Source organism: Cervus canadensis, chromosome 23, assembly GCF_019320065.1.
Source record: "Cervus canadensis isolate Bull #8, Minnesota chromosome 23, ASM1932006v1, whole genome shotgun sequence".
Taxonomy (NCBI): domain Eukaryota; kingdom Metazoa; phylum Chordata; class Mammalia; order Artiodactyla; family Cervidae; genus Cervus; species Cervus canadensis.
The window spans coordinates 2,497,248-2,515,410 of NC_057408.1; the positions used below are offsets into that span (position 1 = coordinate 2,497,248).

The 18,163-nt window shown below is 40.6% G+C and overlaps 1 protein-coding gene across 7 annotated transcripts in view; it reads left to right on the forward strand.

Moving 5' to 3' along the window:
- Nucleotides 1-1,759: 1,759 nt before the first annotated feature.
- Nucleotides 1,760-18,163, forward strand: part of KATNAL2 (katanin catalytic subunit A1 like 2) — a 96,623-nt gene continuing 80,219 nt past the window's right edge. For 5 of the 7 annotated variants that reach the window (XM_043444048.1, XM_043444052.1, XM_043444054.1 and 2 more), the window contains exon 1: nt 1,760-1,891. In XM_043444048.1, the coding sequence (XP_043299983.1) occupies nt 1,841-1,891 (51 nt within the window). In that variant the 5' untranslated portion in view covers nt 1,760-1,840. Of the gene's footprint in view, nt 1,892-16,412; nt 16,448-18,163 lie in introns of all 7 variants that reach the window. The other 2 variants (XM_043444050.1, XM_043444051.1) reach the window with 2 other exon arrangements.

Below are 18,163 nucleotides of genomic sequence, written 5' to 3' on the forward strand. Positions count from 1 at the left end.
ACTAAGGAATGTAGAAAAAAAAAAAAAGTTTGTCCTTTCCTCTTCCTCGAGAATTCCAGACCCCTATCTCCTCCGTGAGAACCCTAAACTCCTGTCTCCTCAGAGACTCCCCCCGCCCCTTGCCCCTGACTTCTTTTCAACCTGCCTAGGAATTAACTCTCTCAATGGTGTGATCACTCACCTAGAGCCAGACATCCTGGAATGCGAAGTCAAAGTGGGCCTTAGGAAGCATCACTATGAACAAAGCTAGTGGAGGTGATGGATTTCCAGTTGAGCTATTTCAAATCCTAAAAGATGATGCTGTGAAAGTGCTGTACTCAATACATCAGCAAATTTGGAAAACTCAGCAGTGGCCACAGGACTGGAAAAGGTCAGTTTTCATTCCAATCCCAAAGAAAGGCAATGCCAAAGAATGCTCAGACTACCACAATTGCACTCATCTCACACGCTAGCAAAGTAATGCTCAAAATTCTCCAAGCCAGGCTTCAACAGTATGTGAACCGTGAACTTCCAGATGTTCAAGCTAGATTTAGAAAAGGCAGAGACACCAGAGATCAAATTGCCAACATCCGTTGGATCATCAAAAACGCAAGAGAGTTCCAGAAAAACATCTACCTCTGCTTTATTGACCACGCCAAAGCTTTTGACTGTGTGGAGCATAACAAACTGTGGAAAATTTTGAAAGAGATGTGAATGCCAGACCACCTGACCTGCCTCCTGAGAAATCTGTGTGAGGTCAAGAAGCAACAGTTAGAACTGGACATGGAACAACAGACTGGTTCCAAGTCGGGAAAGGAGTACGTTAAGGCTGTATATTGTTACCATGCTTATTTAACTTATATGCAGCGTACGTCATGTGAAATGCCGGGCTGGATGAAACACAAGCTTTAAATTGGCTTAAAACTCAACATTCTGAAAACTAAGATCATGGCATCTGGTCCCATCAATTCATGGCAAATATATGGAGAAACAGTGGAAACAGTGGCAGACTTTATTTTCTTGGGCTCCAAAATCACTGCAGATGGTGACTGCAGCCATGAAATTAAAAGACGTTTGCTCCTTGGAAGAAAATCTATGACCAACCTAGACAGCATATTAAAAAACAGAGACATTACTTTACCAACAAAATTCCGTCTGGTCAAAGCTATGGTTTTTCCAGTAGTCATGTATGGATGTGAGAGTTGGACTATAAAGAAAGCTGAGGGCCGAAATAGTGATGCTTTTGAACTGTGGTGTTGAAGACTCTTGAGAGTCCCTTGGACTGCAAGGAGATCCAACCAGTCAATCTTAAAGGCAATCAGTCTTGAATATTCATTGGAAGGACTGATGCTGAAGCTGAAGCTCCAATACTTTGGCCACCAGATGCGAAGAACCGACTCACTGGAAAAAACCCTGATGCTGGGAAAGATTGAAGGCAGGAGGAGAAGGGGACGACAGAGGATGAGATGGTTGGATGGCATCACCGACTCAACGGATATGAGTTTGAGTAATCTCCGGGAGTTGGTGAAGACAGGGAGGCCTGGCGTACTTCAGTCCACGGGGTCGGAAAGAGTTGAACACGACTGAGCGACTGAACTGAACTGAACTGCCAATCATCCCCTTTGTGTCTCTCGATTGGCCAGTGCGGTGCAAAAACTCCGGATTATTTTAACGTTGATTGGCATGAGGAAAGAATCCATCTTTGTCCAGTGATTGGCCAGCATGTCTAGGCTCTGGCCAATCCTGAAGGGGGCGGGCTGGTTAAGCGTCAGGTTTCCCTGAACGGCCTCGGTGGCTGTACTGGTCGGCCTAGTAACTGGCTCCTTTTCTTCCTTCTCTCGGTTCCTAACGCAGCGTCCTGATGGAGCTATCTTACCAGACCCTCAGATTCACCCATCAGGCTCGGGAAGCGGTAAGGAAAGCATATACTATCAGGAACTCCTTTCCTCTTGCTGCGGGCCGAGTCCTGTGTCCAGTTGCTATGGCGACAGAGGCCGCTGCTTTTGTGGCGCAAGCGCAAAGTCTGGGGACTAGGATTGAAGCGCGGTTGCGGGAAAGAGTCGGGTTTGGGCTCGACTACTGTGATGAAAGAGACGGTAGAGTCTGTGACTGAGGAGATGAGGTGCTGAGGGGCAGGTGTTATTATCAGGCAGGCTGAGTCTTGATGAGTGAGCGGATTTAGGGTATGGTCAAAATGAAATTGTTGAAACGCAGGATAACACTGGCCTGGGAGTTGGAATACGGGGTTCTGGTCCTGATTCACTACTACGAAGGCTGAGAGACCTTAGGAATTTAATTCTCCTCTCAGGCTTACGTTCCCGCAGTAGAAAGTAAGGTAATTGGACTATAATCCTTTCACACAAAGATTACATGAATTTTACAGTACATAGTGTTTCCTATCGTCTGTGTCTTTTGCTAACTGGCTCAACACTATTTTCCACAACAAAAAAAACGTGAATTGAAGCTGTATTATATGCCAGGCACTGAGGATATAACAGTATTTCAAGGGGAAAATGATTACAAACATTTTTTTTTTTAGTTGAAAAATACTGATATTTAAGCTCCACCAGCAGAGATTCTGATTTACTGGTTTTGGTGTGTCCTGTGCATTGATAGTTTTAAAAACCTCAATTGTGATCTCAATCTAGATTGCAGAGTGTAGCCAAGATTATGAACCACCACTCTACTGTTTCCCACCTTTAAAAAGAAGCTAATAATACACAATGAAAGGTAACCCTTTGGCCTTACACTCCCTCTACCTAGCAGTGTCTCCCCAACTTCTCCAGTTTCTTTCCAGCTTCTGGAAAGGATTGGCTACACTAACTGTTTCCACTTGGTCACCTCTGGATTGTGCTTAAGCCCTTCCAACCTGAGCCTGAACCCCCTGCATCAAAACATTTGGGGATGGCTTTTAATAAAGCAGATATCTGGACCTCACTGAGAATTACAGAATCAGAAGCTCTCTGGGATGAGGATCTTGAAACTTGCATCTTAAATTCAGACTCCAGGTTTGAAAACCACTGCCCTAGATAGTCTCATACATTTTCATGACTTCCAATGCCAGCAGCTCCCCTAAACTGACTCTAGACTGGACTTCTTTGCTGAGCCCCAAACCCATGTGATATCCTAGAATATGGAACACAAAGAGGATGATAAATCAATTGACTACTTGACAAATCCAGTGGAGAATCAAGTATCTGCATGTTAACTTGTTCAACCCCTAACTCTTAACCTTCCTCTCTAAAACTTGTAGCTTTCCCAGTCTTTCTCCATCTGGGAATGTGAAACCACCATCCACCCAGTGGCTCAAATCAGAATTCTGAGAGTCATCCTTAGCTCCTTCTTCCTGCTAACTCTTGCTTAAGGAAGGCATCAGCAAATCTTACAGGTTCTCTTTATATAATGGGTCTTTAATAATAAATATTTCTACAGCCTTTTTCTGGGTACAAGCCACTATAATCTACCACTTGAACCATTTCAATAGCCTCTTAACTATTCCCCCTTTTGGTTTTACCTCCTTTCAGTCAGTTCTTCCTCCAACGATCAGAGTGATCCTAAAATTGTGTCACCCCCTGGCTAGGATCCTTTTAATGGCTTTCCATTATACTCAGGATAAAAGTACCACCTTGACGTGATCTATAGAGCCTGGTAATGTTGTGGCCCAACTTCCCCTTTGCCTCCCACTGCTCCAGGCACATTCTCTCAAATCTGACATGTTTCTGAACTCTATATAGTTTGTACCATGTAGGTTATTATTTAATTGTGATTAATTTATGTTATTACCTATTTCCTGCATGTGATATTGCCTCTCAGACAGAATTCATGTGACTTGAAGACAGAGGCCCAATCTTGTTTTTTTGTTCTATTCCCAAGATGGCACTAGGGAGAGCCATATTTAGGTATGCTCATTGATGTCTTAAACTCCTGGGGTCTAAATGCAAGGAATTGTACTGATTAGGGGTCTGTGGAGGGGATAGATTGAGGTGGGGAAGATAATCAGTGAGTTTGATGTATGTCCACAGGAACTTTGATCATCTATGTTGTCTACTGTATTGGATTTCAAGAATGCTTCCTCTTTATTTGGTTGATTTTTATTGTTGTTTCAAATTTTAAATATATATGTTCTCATATATATATATTTCAATTGGATTTTTTGTTTTAAATCATGTAATGTCAGCACTCAGTTTTAAAAAATTTAATAGTCCTACAGAACTTAAGAAGAAAGTTTCCTGTTTCCTTTCACACCCTCAAGTATTGCTCCCCAGAAGCAACTGCTTTTGCCCTTCTTAGCAGCTTCTTCAAAATAACAAGTTAAAACTTCTGAATTTTGGTTTTCCATTCTCAGATGTAAATTCTACTTACTTTGATGGAAAATGAGCATTTGGCTTTTTTTATCCTACCTCGTTCCTTCCCCATCCTCTCTCTCTAGTCCATACTTCCCTTTCTCCATTCTCCCAAGATCGTTCTATCACAATTTTTGGTTAAATACATATTCAGTATAATTGTGTATATTAATCCGACCATGAAACCATTATTCACAGCTGAGCCATATGGTAAACTGTGGTTGTATTTTATTTTTTATTTAACTGTGGGATAGGATTCAATCATAGCTTAACTCTGCCTTATTCTTAGGCTTAACTTTTCTGTATATTTGATACTACTTTCTTCCTAAATTTTCTGAAGAAATTGTAAACCTCCTCTCCATGTGGTGAAGCTCACCAAGAAAATGTTCAGGTTTTTTTCTTTTCCTTCTTCCCTTTGGTTTAGAAGAGTGACTTAAACAATTTATTCATTTTTGGTTGTGCTGGGTCTTGGTTGCTGCGCGGGCTTTCTCTAAGTTGCGGAGATCGGGGGCTCCTCTCTAGCTGCAATGTGCAGTCTTCTCATTGTGGTGGCTTCTCTTGATGCAGAGCGCAGGCTCAGGGCACGTAGGGCTTCAATAGTTACTGCTCCCAGCTCAGTAGTTGTGGCCCGATGGCTTTGTTGCCCTGAGGCACATGGGATCATCCCAGACCAGAGATCGAACCCATCTCCTCTGCATTGGCAGGCAGATTCTCAACCTCTGGACCACCAGGGAAGTTCTTCTTTTTCCTCCTTCTTGCCTTATATCCCTGTTTTAGCAAAACACATCAACCAATGGCTGCCAGAGAAAGGGCACATGGGAGGCAAAGTTTTGGAAGTATGTATCTACATACGTCCATACAAAGCAGCAATGTACGAAGTGGCTTTCCAGGTGGTGCTAGTAAAGAACCTGCCTGCCAAATGCAGGAAATGACTGAAGCGACTTGGCGTGCATGCACTCTATGTGTGCAACTTTGTTCTTCTCTCACCTTGTTGATGGTTTGGCTGAGATTGATACTCTAGGTTGGAATTGATTTTGTGTCATTTGAGGAGGCATTTCTCCATTATTTTTTAGCTTCCAATGGAGTAGCGACAAGTCTGATGTTATTCATTCTCTGAATCCTTTTAGAATCTTCTCCTTCCCATCTCTAGTTTTGGAATTTTCATGAAGATATCATTTGTTGAGAACCATTTTTCATTCCCAGTGCTGGTATGAAGCTATGGGCCATTTAGATCAGGGAATTCATGCCCTCAATTCTGGAAAATATTCTTGTGTTATTTCTTTAGATAATTTCTCTCTCTCTTTTCTTCCCCCCTTCTCTTTTTCTTCCTTTCTTTCTCTCTTGTCCTTCTCCCCTCCCTCCCTTCATTCCTTTTTCATGTTTTTCTTTCCTGGAAGTCCTATTCATTGAATGTTTGACTTCCAAATGGAAGCTGTAACATGCTGTTTTCTGTTTTATTTTACGCTGCTTACTCTTGTTTTTTCTTATTAAGAGACCTCCTCAACTTTTTATCCCATTTTGTTGAGTTTTAAATTTCTGCTTTCATATTTTTATTTCCAGATACTTTCTTATTGTCTCAATGTTCCTTTTTCACGGCTCCTTTGAACTCTGAAGGGTTCCTCTCCCTCTCCCTCCCTGTCCCAGCCCCTTCCCTCTCTGTCTTTTGCTCCTAGTATTATGTCTGTTTCCCCTCAAGTTTTTCTTTGCTTTTTACCCCTGGTGCCCTGTCTTTCTTGTGGGTTTTGCTCAGAAATCTAGTGAACCTTGCCTGAGGTAAGACACCTAAAAGCTAATTAGAATCTGTGAGTTTTAGAAGAGGCTCTTCAAATAAGGATGGGTTTTTCTGTTGGATGATCCAAGTAGGCAGGAGCCTTTTTACTGGGGCATCCGCAGAAGCCAGTTTCTGTAGCTATTTGCTCTGAGGTTTTCAGTTTCTCCAAGAAATCCTCTTCACTTTCCTACAGGGGATGAGGGCAAAACACGCATGCTTCCCACCACTGTTGGAGTTAAACAGGGAAAGGCAGTTGTTTGGGGGTGGATGGTTTTTCTTCATTGTTCAGTGCAAAATTTATGCTTAATTACTCTTTCCTTTTTAAAAAAAATTCCTTTACCATCATTTTAATGTGATTTGGGGAGACAGCAGAGAGAAACAACCTCTAGAACAGTTTTTGTTTTACAGATATGTATTGTCTACTGGGCACAGAGACTCGCACTAGTTGCTTTTGCAGGAGGTGAATTTTTAAAAAATCAACTAATATTGATTCGTATCTAAAGGATAGCTTTATTTTGTTATTGTGGGTTTCAAGTCAGGCATTTGTCATACATGTTTGTATGTTAAAATTTACTTGTAAATATGGTTATTTGCATATGATAGGGGTTGGTGGCTGAGCTTAAGAATGAGAGTTAGATACTTTTGAATTCATATACTGGTTTTTACTTAACACTGAGGTGTAAATATACATTTATTCATTAGCTCCTACAATGAACACTTACTTAGTGACTACTATGTATAAAAACGGTGTTCTGAGATACCCATGATGTTTTGGGCATTGACACTGCTCATTAGCCTTAGGAAACGCCTCTTGGTTTTCATGATACTACAGTCTCCTATCTCCTAGAGTTCTGTTTTCCTTCTTGGCCTCTTTAATACTCTTATCTTTCTCTGTCCCTTACATTTTTGTTCTTTAGGATCTCTTGGTCAGCCTGCTTTCCAAACTTGGCAAAGTGCCCCTCCTTGATGCAAAGAGTAGACGTCACCATGCCACCTTTATCCCAGTAAATTATAACTGGATTTTTCCTTGTCGATTCCTTCCCCTGACCCCAGTAGACTATAAGCTCCTTGAGGACAAGAACTCTGGTAATTTTCTTTCCTGACTGGTAAACTGATCATGCTTCGGAAGGGCTTCTGAGTCTTTAGCGTGCACCCTAAACACCTGGGATGTTTTGAACATCCAAGTTGTGATCCAGTAGTTCTGGGTGTGCTTCATGTGTGGCTCTGTAATGATCTGTGGGTAGCAAAGATCTGTGAGTGGAGAATTTTCTCCTATTCCATTTTAAATTTAGTGTTTAATTAAAATAAGGCTATGTCCAATTTGTAAACCTCTGCCACTGTTTTTTTTTTTTTTTCCTACTTGAAGGTAAGATCCTGGGGGAAAGGAACTCTGAGGAGCAATTGCTTCAGTGTTTTTAATTTGACCACAGAATTTAAACCAAACAAACAGTAATTGGTATCAATGCAGAAGAATGGTTTTTTGAAAGCCATAATTGAGCCACACATTCATGTGCAAAATAATCTGATACAAAGTTACTTTTATTTATTCTCACGTGTCATTACATGTACTTTTCGAAAGTTGTGACTTTGCTTGTGTGAAACTTTTATATTAAAAAAAATACCTAAAAAAAAAAATTAAAAAAAATACCTACTATAAGTGTTAACTAATTAATGAGGTGGCAGATTAGGTTTTTAAATTAGTGTTGTTAAATGCTTTGGCTTTTATTAATAGCATGGTCCCCTAAAAAAAAAACAAACTAGGGTAATTGAAAATTTAATTACATCAATGTTTTTCTTCAGAGAACTAAGGCTTATTAAACTTTAAATGTTCAAACATTTAAGCATCTATTGAAATACCAATAGCTATAAACAATGCGCAGTTCTAAATACTAATTAAATGAGCTCTAAATCACCATAAGCTAAGCTGAATTTTAAGTAACTCTTATGTTTTAAGTGCTCAGCTCTGCTCTTACTTAAGGAAGATTAACTACTTCACTGCTGACCACCGGTGTAGCCTTTATGGGGATCTTTAAAAATGCTGTGGCTGATGTTGAACCACATTTTTTCTGTACCTGGACCAAGAAAGGGAGACTGATCAGATAACCTGGAACACACTGATACTCTTGGAGATGTGTTTTTGTTTTTCTTTATTCCCCCACTTTTAACCACATAACTGAGAATATACAGATGTGGATTTGTACGTTTGGTGTTTTGTGTTAACATCCTTTGTTTCTTCTGTAAAAAAAAAAACATGTTAACTTTAATATATTTTATTTTTAAGTACAAAAAGTATGTATCTCTCCATTCAGATCAGTCTTGTTTACATTTAAAAAAATTGATACAGCTTCCTACTTTCAAATGTGATAGAGCAAATAGCACCAGCAGTTTTGCAGAGATGAGACAGGGAGCTGAGTTTGGGAAGACCTCAGGGGTTAGAACTGGGAGGGAAGAGGACCAGAGAGGAGGCTGCTTGGCAAACACATTTCTCCATGCTTCTGAGTTTTGGGCTGAATACTAAGCTTGCATACACAGAGTGGAAATGTTTAAAGCTGGGGAAAAGCCAATTATCAGGCAACTGTAAGAGGAACAGCTACCAGTGCTCATGTAACACTATGTTTGAAGTCCAACCAACCTGAGTGGAGACCTCTTGTGGAACAGTGGAGCATTTACTAGAGCTTCTAGGAAGGCAGTGCATGAGGGAAGATCCCCTGGAGGAGGGCATGGCAACCCACTCCAGTATTCTTGCCTGGAGAATCCCATGGACAGAGGAGCCTGGCAGGCTACAGTCCATGGGGTCGCAGAGTCAGACACAACTGAAGAGACTTGGCACAAAACTAGTCTTAGAATAAACATGACTTTACATAACCTCTTTCCTAACAAAGCTTGATAGGATCAGAATTACCTGCAAATAACTGAACGATCTGCTTCCCCCAAACCTTCAACATACTTAAAAGAAGGTAATATAATCTGGAGATTTGCAGGACTGGCATCCAAGGAAAAAACTACTAGCAGTCATAAAATACAGGAAAATGTGCCAAAACGAGGACAAAAATCTGTCAACAGAAGACTCAGGAATACAACAAAAGACAGAATTAGCAGATGGGGGGGGTCTTTAAAAACAGTTGTTATAAATATGTTTAAACATTTAAGAAAAACATGATTATAAAAAGGAGAAAAACAGAAGATATAAGAAAATAAAACTTACATACTTGAAAAATAGGCAAAATTGTTTTTGGGTCCTCAAGTCTGTTCCATTGGTCTTTTTGTTTATTTCCTGTGCCAATGCAACGCTGTCTTAGTAATATAGTTGTATCCATTCTTCTTCTTCTTTTTTTTTTTTTTCATTTTTTTAGTTATATCCATTCTTCCTGGGCTTCCCAGGTGGCTCAGTGGTAAAGAATCCGCCTGCCAATGTGGGAAACACAGGATTGATCCCTGGGTCGGAAAGATCCCCTGGAGAAGGAAATGGCAACCCACTCCAATATTCTTGCCTAGGAAATCGCCAGAGGAGTCTGGCAGCTACAGTCTATGGGGCTGCAAAAGAGTCAGACACTTGTTTAGTGACTAAACAACAATCCATTCTTGATATCCTCTAGAGCAAAGACTTCTACTTGTTCTTTTTTGTCAAATGGTCACACTGTTATTGACGTGTGTTTACATATTTTAGAATCAACTTGTCAAATTCCACAAAGGTTGCTGAATTTTTATTGAGATGGCACTGAGTTGGAAGAATAAATTTGAGTAGAACTGATGACTTAAAAATAATGAGAATTACGAAGAATTCTCCAATCGAAGACTATCATTTCTCTTTTTATTCTGGCTTCCTTAATTTTTTTCAGTAGCAGTTTAGAGTTTTCTGCACAGAAAACTTGCCCATTTTTGTTAGAAATATTTTTAGTTCTTGATACTATTCTAAATGATTTTCATGTCATTATAAATGGTTTCTTGGTTTTTAAAATTTAATTTTATATTTATTACTGATATGTAGAAATGCAATTGATTTTGTATGTTGATCTTATTTTAGCAATATAAAATAGTGTGCTCAGAGTTCTTCTTTTAATCAGAGAAGTATGTTGATTTTTACCAAATACTTTTATACAGTGGTTGAAGTGATTATAATATTTCTCTTTATTTTGTAATGTGGTGCTTTAGCTATGTTGTTTGATTCTCTAATATTAAACAGTCTTACCTCATTCCTGGGATACGCTGAAGTTTGGTGTAATGCTGATTCAATTTGCTAATATTTTGCTTAGACTTTTTCCATCTATATTAATGAGTGAGACTGGCCTATTGTTTTCCTCTTTTGAGTGTTTGTGTCAGGTTTTAGTATGAAAGATATGTTGTCCTCATAAAAATTGAGAAATATTCCATCTTCTTCATTCAGTAGAAGAAATTATGAAGATTGCCATTGTGTTTTTCATTGAATGTTTGGTAGAATTTGCCTTGAAAGAAATCTGAGAATGGATTTCCCATAGAAAGTGTTTTGCTTTGTTTTTTGTTTGTTTATTGGTTGGTGTTTAACAAATTCAGGTTATTTTCATCAAAACTGTTGGTACTTTAAAATTTCTTTTTGCTGTCAGTTTGGTACGTTATGTTTTCTTAGAATTTATTTATCTCATCTAAATTTTCAAGTTTATTGGCATAATCGTTCATAATATCCTTTCTTAAAAATTAAATATATATGGAATCTGTAACCATCTTCTTTTTTTATTCTTACTTTTTTTTGTGTGTGCCTTCTCTTATTTTTCTTCATTAGTTTTACCAAAGTTTTATCAATTTTGTCAGTTTTTTCAAAGAACCAAGTTTTGTTGATCCTGTCTGTGGTCTGTTTGATTTCTATTTCTTTACTTTTGCAGTCTTAAAATTATTATTTCTTTGCAAATCAAAACAACAATGAGCTATCACCTCATACCAGCCAGAATGGCTAGCATCAAAAAAATCTATAAACAATAAATGCTGGAGAAGATGTGGAGAGAAGGGAACCCTCTTACTCTGTTGGTGGAAATATAAATTGGTACAGTCACTGTGAAGAATAGTATGGAGGTTCTTAAAAAAACTAAAAACAGAGCTACCATATGACCCTACAATCCCACTCCTGGGCATATATCCAGAGAAAAACATAATCTGAAAGGATACATACACTCCAGTGTTCGTTGCAGCACTGTTTATAATAACAAAGGTATGGAAGCAGTCTAAATGTCCATTGACAGAGGAATGGATAAAGATGTGTTACATATATACAATGGACTATTACTCAGTCATTAAAAAGGAAGAAATAATGCCATTTGCAGTAACATGGATGGACCTAAAGAGTGTCATACTGAATGAAGTAAGTCAGACAGAGGAGAAATATCATATGACATCCCTTATATGTGAAATCTAAAAAGAAATGATACAAATGAACTTATAAAACAGTAAGACATTCACAGATTTAGAAAACAAACTTAGGTTGCTGGGGATGGGAGGGATAGTTAGGGAGTTTGGGATGGACATGTACATACTGCTATATTTAAAACGGATAACCAACAAAGACCTACTGTATAGCACATGGAAGTCCGGTCAATGTTGTGTGGCAACCTGGATGGGAGGGGGGTTGGGGGGGAAATGGATACATGTATATGTATGACTGAGTCCCTCACTATTTACCTGAAACTGTCATAACATTGTTAATCAGTTATACCCTAATACAAAATAAAAAATTCAAAAGAATAAAAAAAAAGTGTAAAAATGGTTATTTTCTTTCTTATACTTTCCTTGGGTTTATTATTTTTTATAATTTCTTAATATATTTGCTTAATTTATTAATATTTATCTTTTCTCTCTTTTAACAGATGCATTTAAAGATTTAAATTTTCCTTCAATCACTGCTTTGCCTGCTTCCATATATTTTATTTATTTATTTCATATGTTTTAATATGTAGCATTTTAATTTTTCCTTTTCATTCCCTTGTGGCTCAGCTGGTAAAGAATCCACCTGCAATGCGGGAGACCTGGGTTCAATCCCTGGGTTGGGAAGATCCCCTGGAGAAGGGAAAGGCTACCCATTCCAGTATTCTGGCCTGGAGAATTCCATGGACTGTATAGTCCATGGGGGCGCAAAGAGTCAGACACAACTGAGCAACTTTTGCTTTTTTCATTCAGTTCCAAATATTTTCTTATATGTCTTATGATTTTCCCCTAACTCATAAGTATTTAGAAGTGTGTTATTTACATATGGGAAGTCTGCTGATACCTTTTGGACATTGTTTTCTAGTTTAGTTGTGTTATATTTACTAGCAACATTCTACAGGATTTCAGTCCTCTGACATTTGTTGAGAATTGTTTTATGGCTCAATGTATGGTTAAGTTTCTTAATTGTGTTGTTCAAATCTTTTCTATCTTACAGATTTTTTTCTTTCTGTTCGAAGGCATAGAAGTATCTCTCACTGTAATTGAATTTTTTGCCTATTTCTCCTTTTGATTTTGTCAATTTTTGCTTTATCTGATGTTATGTTATTAGGTACCTAAACATATAGAATTGTTATCCTCAATTAATTTGTGTGTTTGATGTGAGATAGGGGTAAAGTTTCTTTTTTTTTCCTATTTGGTTATTCAGTTGCTCAAGCACCTTTAAAAATTTTTTTGAATTACTGTGACAACTTTGTAAAAAAATCACATTACCATATATTTGTGGGTTTATTTTTGAACTCTCTGTTCTTTTTGATTGATAGATTTATCTGTCTCCATGCCAGTGTCAAACTGTCTTAATTATTGTGGTGACAGAGGATGAGATGGCTGGATGGCATCACTGACTCGATGGACATGAGTTTGGGTGAACTCTGGGAGTTGGTGATGGACAGGGAGGCTTGGTGTGCTGCGATTCATGGGGTCGCAAAGAGTCAGACATGACTGAGTGACTGAACTGGACTGGACTGAACTGAATACTAAGCCTTAAAAACTGGAAGTATAAATTCTCTGACCTAGCTATTTTTCAATGCCATTTTGGTTCTAAATTTCCACATAAATGTCAGAATCAGATTTTCAATTTATACAAAAAAGTTCACTGAGCTTTTGATGAGATTGCATTCAGTTTATACATCAGTTTTCAGGAGAACATCTTAAAAAATTTATTTTCTCAATTCTTAAACATTATAACTTTTTAAATATCTCTTAGCCCTATTTTGTCATTTTCAGCATAGAGGTTGCATTATTTTGCTAGGGCTGCCATAACAAAATATCACAGATTGGGTGTCTTAAACAGCAAAAGTTCATTTTCTCGCAGTTCTGGAGGCTAGAAGTCCAAGAAAAAGGTGTTGGCAGGTTTGATTTATCCTGAGGCCTTTCTCCTTGGCTTGCAAGTGGCCAACTTTTTGCTGTGTCTTCAACATGGTATTTCCTATATTAGAGAGAGAGAATCATCTCTAGCATCACTTCACATGTCCAAATTTCCTCTTCTTCCAAGGACACCAATCAGATTGGATTAGGGCCCACCCTAATGGTCTCATTTTAATTTATTAACCTTCTAAAGGCTCTGTCTTTAAATACAGTCACATTCTGAGTTATTCAGGGTTAGGGCTTCAGTGTATGAATTTGGGGAGAAGGGGATACCATTCAGCCCACAAAAGAAATCTGAAACATCTTTTTTTAAATTTGTTCCTACTTGATTTTTATAGATTATTGTAAATTATGTTGATTGAAATAGTTTTCCTCAAGCCTGTGTCTGATACTTCTAAATATCTTGAGGTCCATGTGGATCTGTTTCAATTTTCTGTTATTCCTAATGTTTTTCATTTATGTTGCTTTTCTCTTAAACTGTGCATGGCAGTGTAGTTGATTTGTTTTAGAAATAATTTGTGTCTGTAGAATAAAACCCTATTGGTCAAATTGCTATATCAGTTTGTATATGTGTATATTTGACATGTGTGCATCTGAAGAATGCAATTCTGTGGAAATAAATAAAAATCAACCATATTGAGGAAACAGGCTATTACTGAGAGCTTGCTATAGTAAGAAAGTCAACTATCATCACTTGGATTTGGCAGGCAGGGGAGTGGGAAAGCTTTATAGTGGAAAAAAATTGGGAAGATTTTAATATTTTATGATTGGAGGCTGTTGACTTGGGAAATCTGGAGTTGGACTACCTAGAAGTAGGGCATCTTATGTGATTGATTTGGAGATCATATTTGGCTTTCTTGGTTGGTCCTGACTTGGGAGCTAAGAGCAAAAATAGGGAGGCTGGCAGTTGTTGAGCGAATCTCGACCATTCTGGGCCAGTTGCTACGGAGGTTGTGATTTAGTTTCTTGGACAGATTGCTATAGGGTCTGTGATTTGGTTTTCTCAGATGGCTGCTTACAGAGGTTGTGGTTTGGCTTCCTGAGCTTATGCGGGTCTGGCCATATCCATTTATATATTCAATTTCTCATCTTAAGTGATACTGTAGTACCAAAGAATGTATATAAATTTGCCTTTTAACTTCAGTAGAAGTTGTATCAACTTATCATCTTACTAGTAATGTATGATCATCTGCTCCAACATAGCAGGCTATTAATTTTTTGAATTTTACTCAACTGATACATGGAAATTTGTATTATGTTTCAGGATTGAGCATCTCGTCATATATTTAAGAGTCATTTGTGTTTCTTTTTGTGTGAACCATCTTTTCCTATGCTTGCCCATTTTTATAGTAAATTATTGATCTTGTTTCTTTGCTTTGTGGGCACTTATATATAAAGGAAACTGGCCTTTTGAATGTTAACTGAGTTGTAAATATCTTTCCCAGTTATTGTCTCTTGACCTTTTTTATATATTTAAAATTTTTTATGTGGTCAAATATATCAGCCTTTCACATTAATGGCTTCTGGGTTTGCGTTCAAAAAGGCCTCATCTACTCTGAGATTAAAAAAAAAATCCCATGTTTATGTATTTTTATTTATTTATATAAATACAACCTGAAGATAATATATGTTAATTAAGACTATGTCTTACTGTTTACAAAGAGGTTAGTTAAGAACAAAGGTATAATGGATCTTAAAATTGTCAGTGAGAACGAGGCTTCTCATCTTCAGAATTCTGAAGTGTTCTCCAGGCAGGGAGGCAGGGGCTTGGTGTGCAGGCTTACAGGTACAACACTTGAAAACTATAGGAGTCAGAGTCCAAAAAGAGAAAAAAGAAAAAAAAGGAGTTAGAGCCCAAAAGTTTCTACAAAGCAAAAGTTTCTGGTCTCCTTTGAAAGTCCCATTCCATAACCCCCACTGCCCTTGTATTTCTCCCCCTGAATTCCACCTCCAAGGCAGGGCCTCAATTTATCGTCGGGAGAATCTGTTCTTGAAATCTTTAATTGTCTTGGCCATCATGGGGGCGATCTTCTTCACACGTTTCCTGCCACTGCCCACCTGTGGCAAGTGGGTACTGGTAGCACTTGAGCATGTGTGGGCTGGCTTCTCTTGGGTAAGGTTAAGGCTGTTGATGCTGGAGGGAGTATGGCTGGTTTCTGTGGGGGACGGGGCTGGCTTGATCTTGACTTTTTCAGGGACAGCTGTTTCTCCTGTTTCAAACTGCTGCCTCCTTTGGACGTCAGAAGGTGGCCGGGCCAGAGAGTTGAGTAGGATCATTTTTGCTTGTCGGCCTTTGGGTTTATTGGCATGTGCAGACTGGATGTTCACTGTCAGTGCTCGAAGCCGCTGCTCTTGGGCATCCTGAAGCCGCATGTACATCTCTCGCCATGACTCATGCTCTTGTGGCCTTTCTTTCCTAAAGTTTTGGTGACAGTGAATTTTCCATAGTTGATCTGTTTCTTGAACTAGTGCATGATTGTATTTCTCTATGCGATACAGCTGATCAGGTGCACAGCTCTTCAAGATGGGTTCAAGAACTGAATATGGGACTCCTCCCACTTTGAAGATTGAATTGATGTTGTTTTTAAGTACCCAGATGCACTGTTGGCGCAGGGTCATCATTTTGGCGAGGTAGGCACACTTAGAGCCAGAAAACACTTGCATCTTAGAATTCATTCTGCATCCAGTAAATCCAACTTCTTCCTCTTCCTGGGGTGAAGACAGTGCTTTTTGCTTTGATCGGATCAATCTAGAGGCAGGAAGTGGATGGTACTTGGCCGAGATCCTTGGTAATGGAAGATCTGGCCACACTGGTGCATCAGTGGGGACCTTTTCCAGCTTGGCCCAGACATTTCCAGATGGTTGCAGCTTCTCTGATCTATTTTCATTCACCTCAGGCAGTTCCTGAACCAAGTCCAAGTTTTGACTTGAGTCATTTTTTTTCGGTTCTTTCTCTTCAAGAGCAGTGGCTGAAGTTTTCATAATCATTTTCTTTTTCTCCTTAGGCTGGTCCTGGTTGAGGAATGAATGAAAAGACATGGTAGGTGGCTTGAATTCATTATCCATATCTGTCTCCTCAACTTCAGGGAGGGAGCCATCTGGCTTTCCATCCAAATGGTGAGGTCTTACTTTCCCTTCCTGAATCTTTTGGTTATTGGTAGCCTTCTCTTTCACCTTGGGTAACAGGCCTCTTGTCCCCTCTGCTATGTCTAAGTGGTTGAGAATTTGCTTGTTTTTGTCCGCTTTGGTTTTCTCTGAGTCTTCCTGCTTTTGCTTTTTAAAATTAAAGACTGAAGGGTGCCCCACGGAAGGTGAAAACTGGATCCCACAGCGTCTTCTTTCCTTCTCTTTGATGCCAGTAGAAGGCGGATTCTCCTTTGCTTTGTCCCTGGGCACAGACCTCGGGCTTTCCTCCGTGGAGGAGGCCAGGACTGATTTTTGGCTGGTCAAAGTAGAAGACTTCTCGTATTCTTTGGCACCCAAAGGGCGTTTATCCTTGTGGGGAGGCTGGTGCCCCCAGCTTAGACTCCCAGCCTCCCTCCCGTGGGGGGCACTAAGGCGGTGCTCTTGACTGAACCCCAGTATGGCCCGAGGAGCATCATAGGGGCCTTCTCCAGGCCCCCGCTGTACAATGTAGGCCTCCGAGGGGCGTCTGTGACGGTCCCCGGACATCAGAAGAGGACGTGTAGCCGGTGGGGGGGACCGGCTGTAACCACAGTATCCCCGCTCTGAGGAATAAGCTGGGGAACCCCTGCGGCACTGCCTTCTGTCTTCCTCCCTCTCCCGGTCGCGGGACCCATGGTGGGGCCTCGCGTGCTCTGAGGGGAGTCTGTGCTCGCGGCCATGCGAGCGACCGCTGCGGTCTGCGAGGTGTGCGCGGCCGTCTCCCTCCATCGCCTCCTCCTCCTGAGAAGCGTCTCTGGGGGAGGTTCCTCTCAGGGTTTCAGTCCCCCAGAGCCAGCCTCCTCCACTGCGCCTCTAGGTCCCGGCCAAGCTTCCGACGCGATGGCGTTTGCGCCCGCCACTGCCGTCGGGCAGACCCGGCTCTCCACGAGAACCGCCACGGGGCCGGGCGAGACCGAGGGTACTTCTCGTCTCTCCACGGCCTCCTTGGTGTGGGGATGGGGGTGGCCAGGCCCCGCGGCTCCTCAGCAACCTGCTGCCCGGACGCCGCCGCGCCCGGCTCTGCCTCGAGTTCCAGCTGGTGCACACGGCGCGCGACCCCGCCTCCGGCGCTCAGAGCGCAGCGCGCCCGGGGGAACCACTACCTGCGCTGCATCCGGGAGGCGGGGAAACCCCCGCGCCCCCTTCCTGCGGGGGCTGCGAGCGGTGCCCACATTACATCACCACCTGCCAGGAACCCCTGGGCCACCTCGCCCCGCTCCCGTCCCCAGAGCAGCAACAGCGACGACCACCCTAGCGCTGGACGCTTGCCATCGACTAATTCCAGCCTGTAAGAACCAAAGAAGAGTTTTATTATCCCCGTTTTATGGGTGAGGCTTAGAATAAAGTAACTTGCCTGTGATCACGAAACAGAAAGAGGTGCAGCCGCACTTTGACGGGAAGTAGTTGAGGTCCAGAGTCACAGCTCTGAACACGTCGAGGACCTGAGGCCTACCGAGAGAAAGGGATTTGCCTAAAATCCGCCAGCTTAACCCCATGAGGGCAATAATAGTCCCTGTGTCTGATTGGCCCTCAAGCAATATATAACAAAGGTATCAAAATTCTGAGAGGATTGAATGCCGTTTGCTCTGAT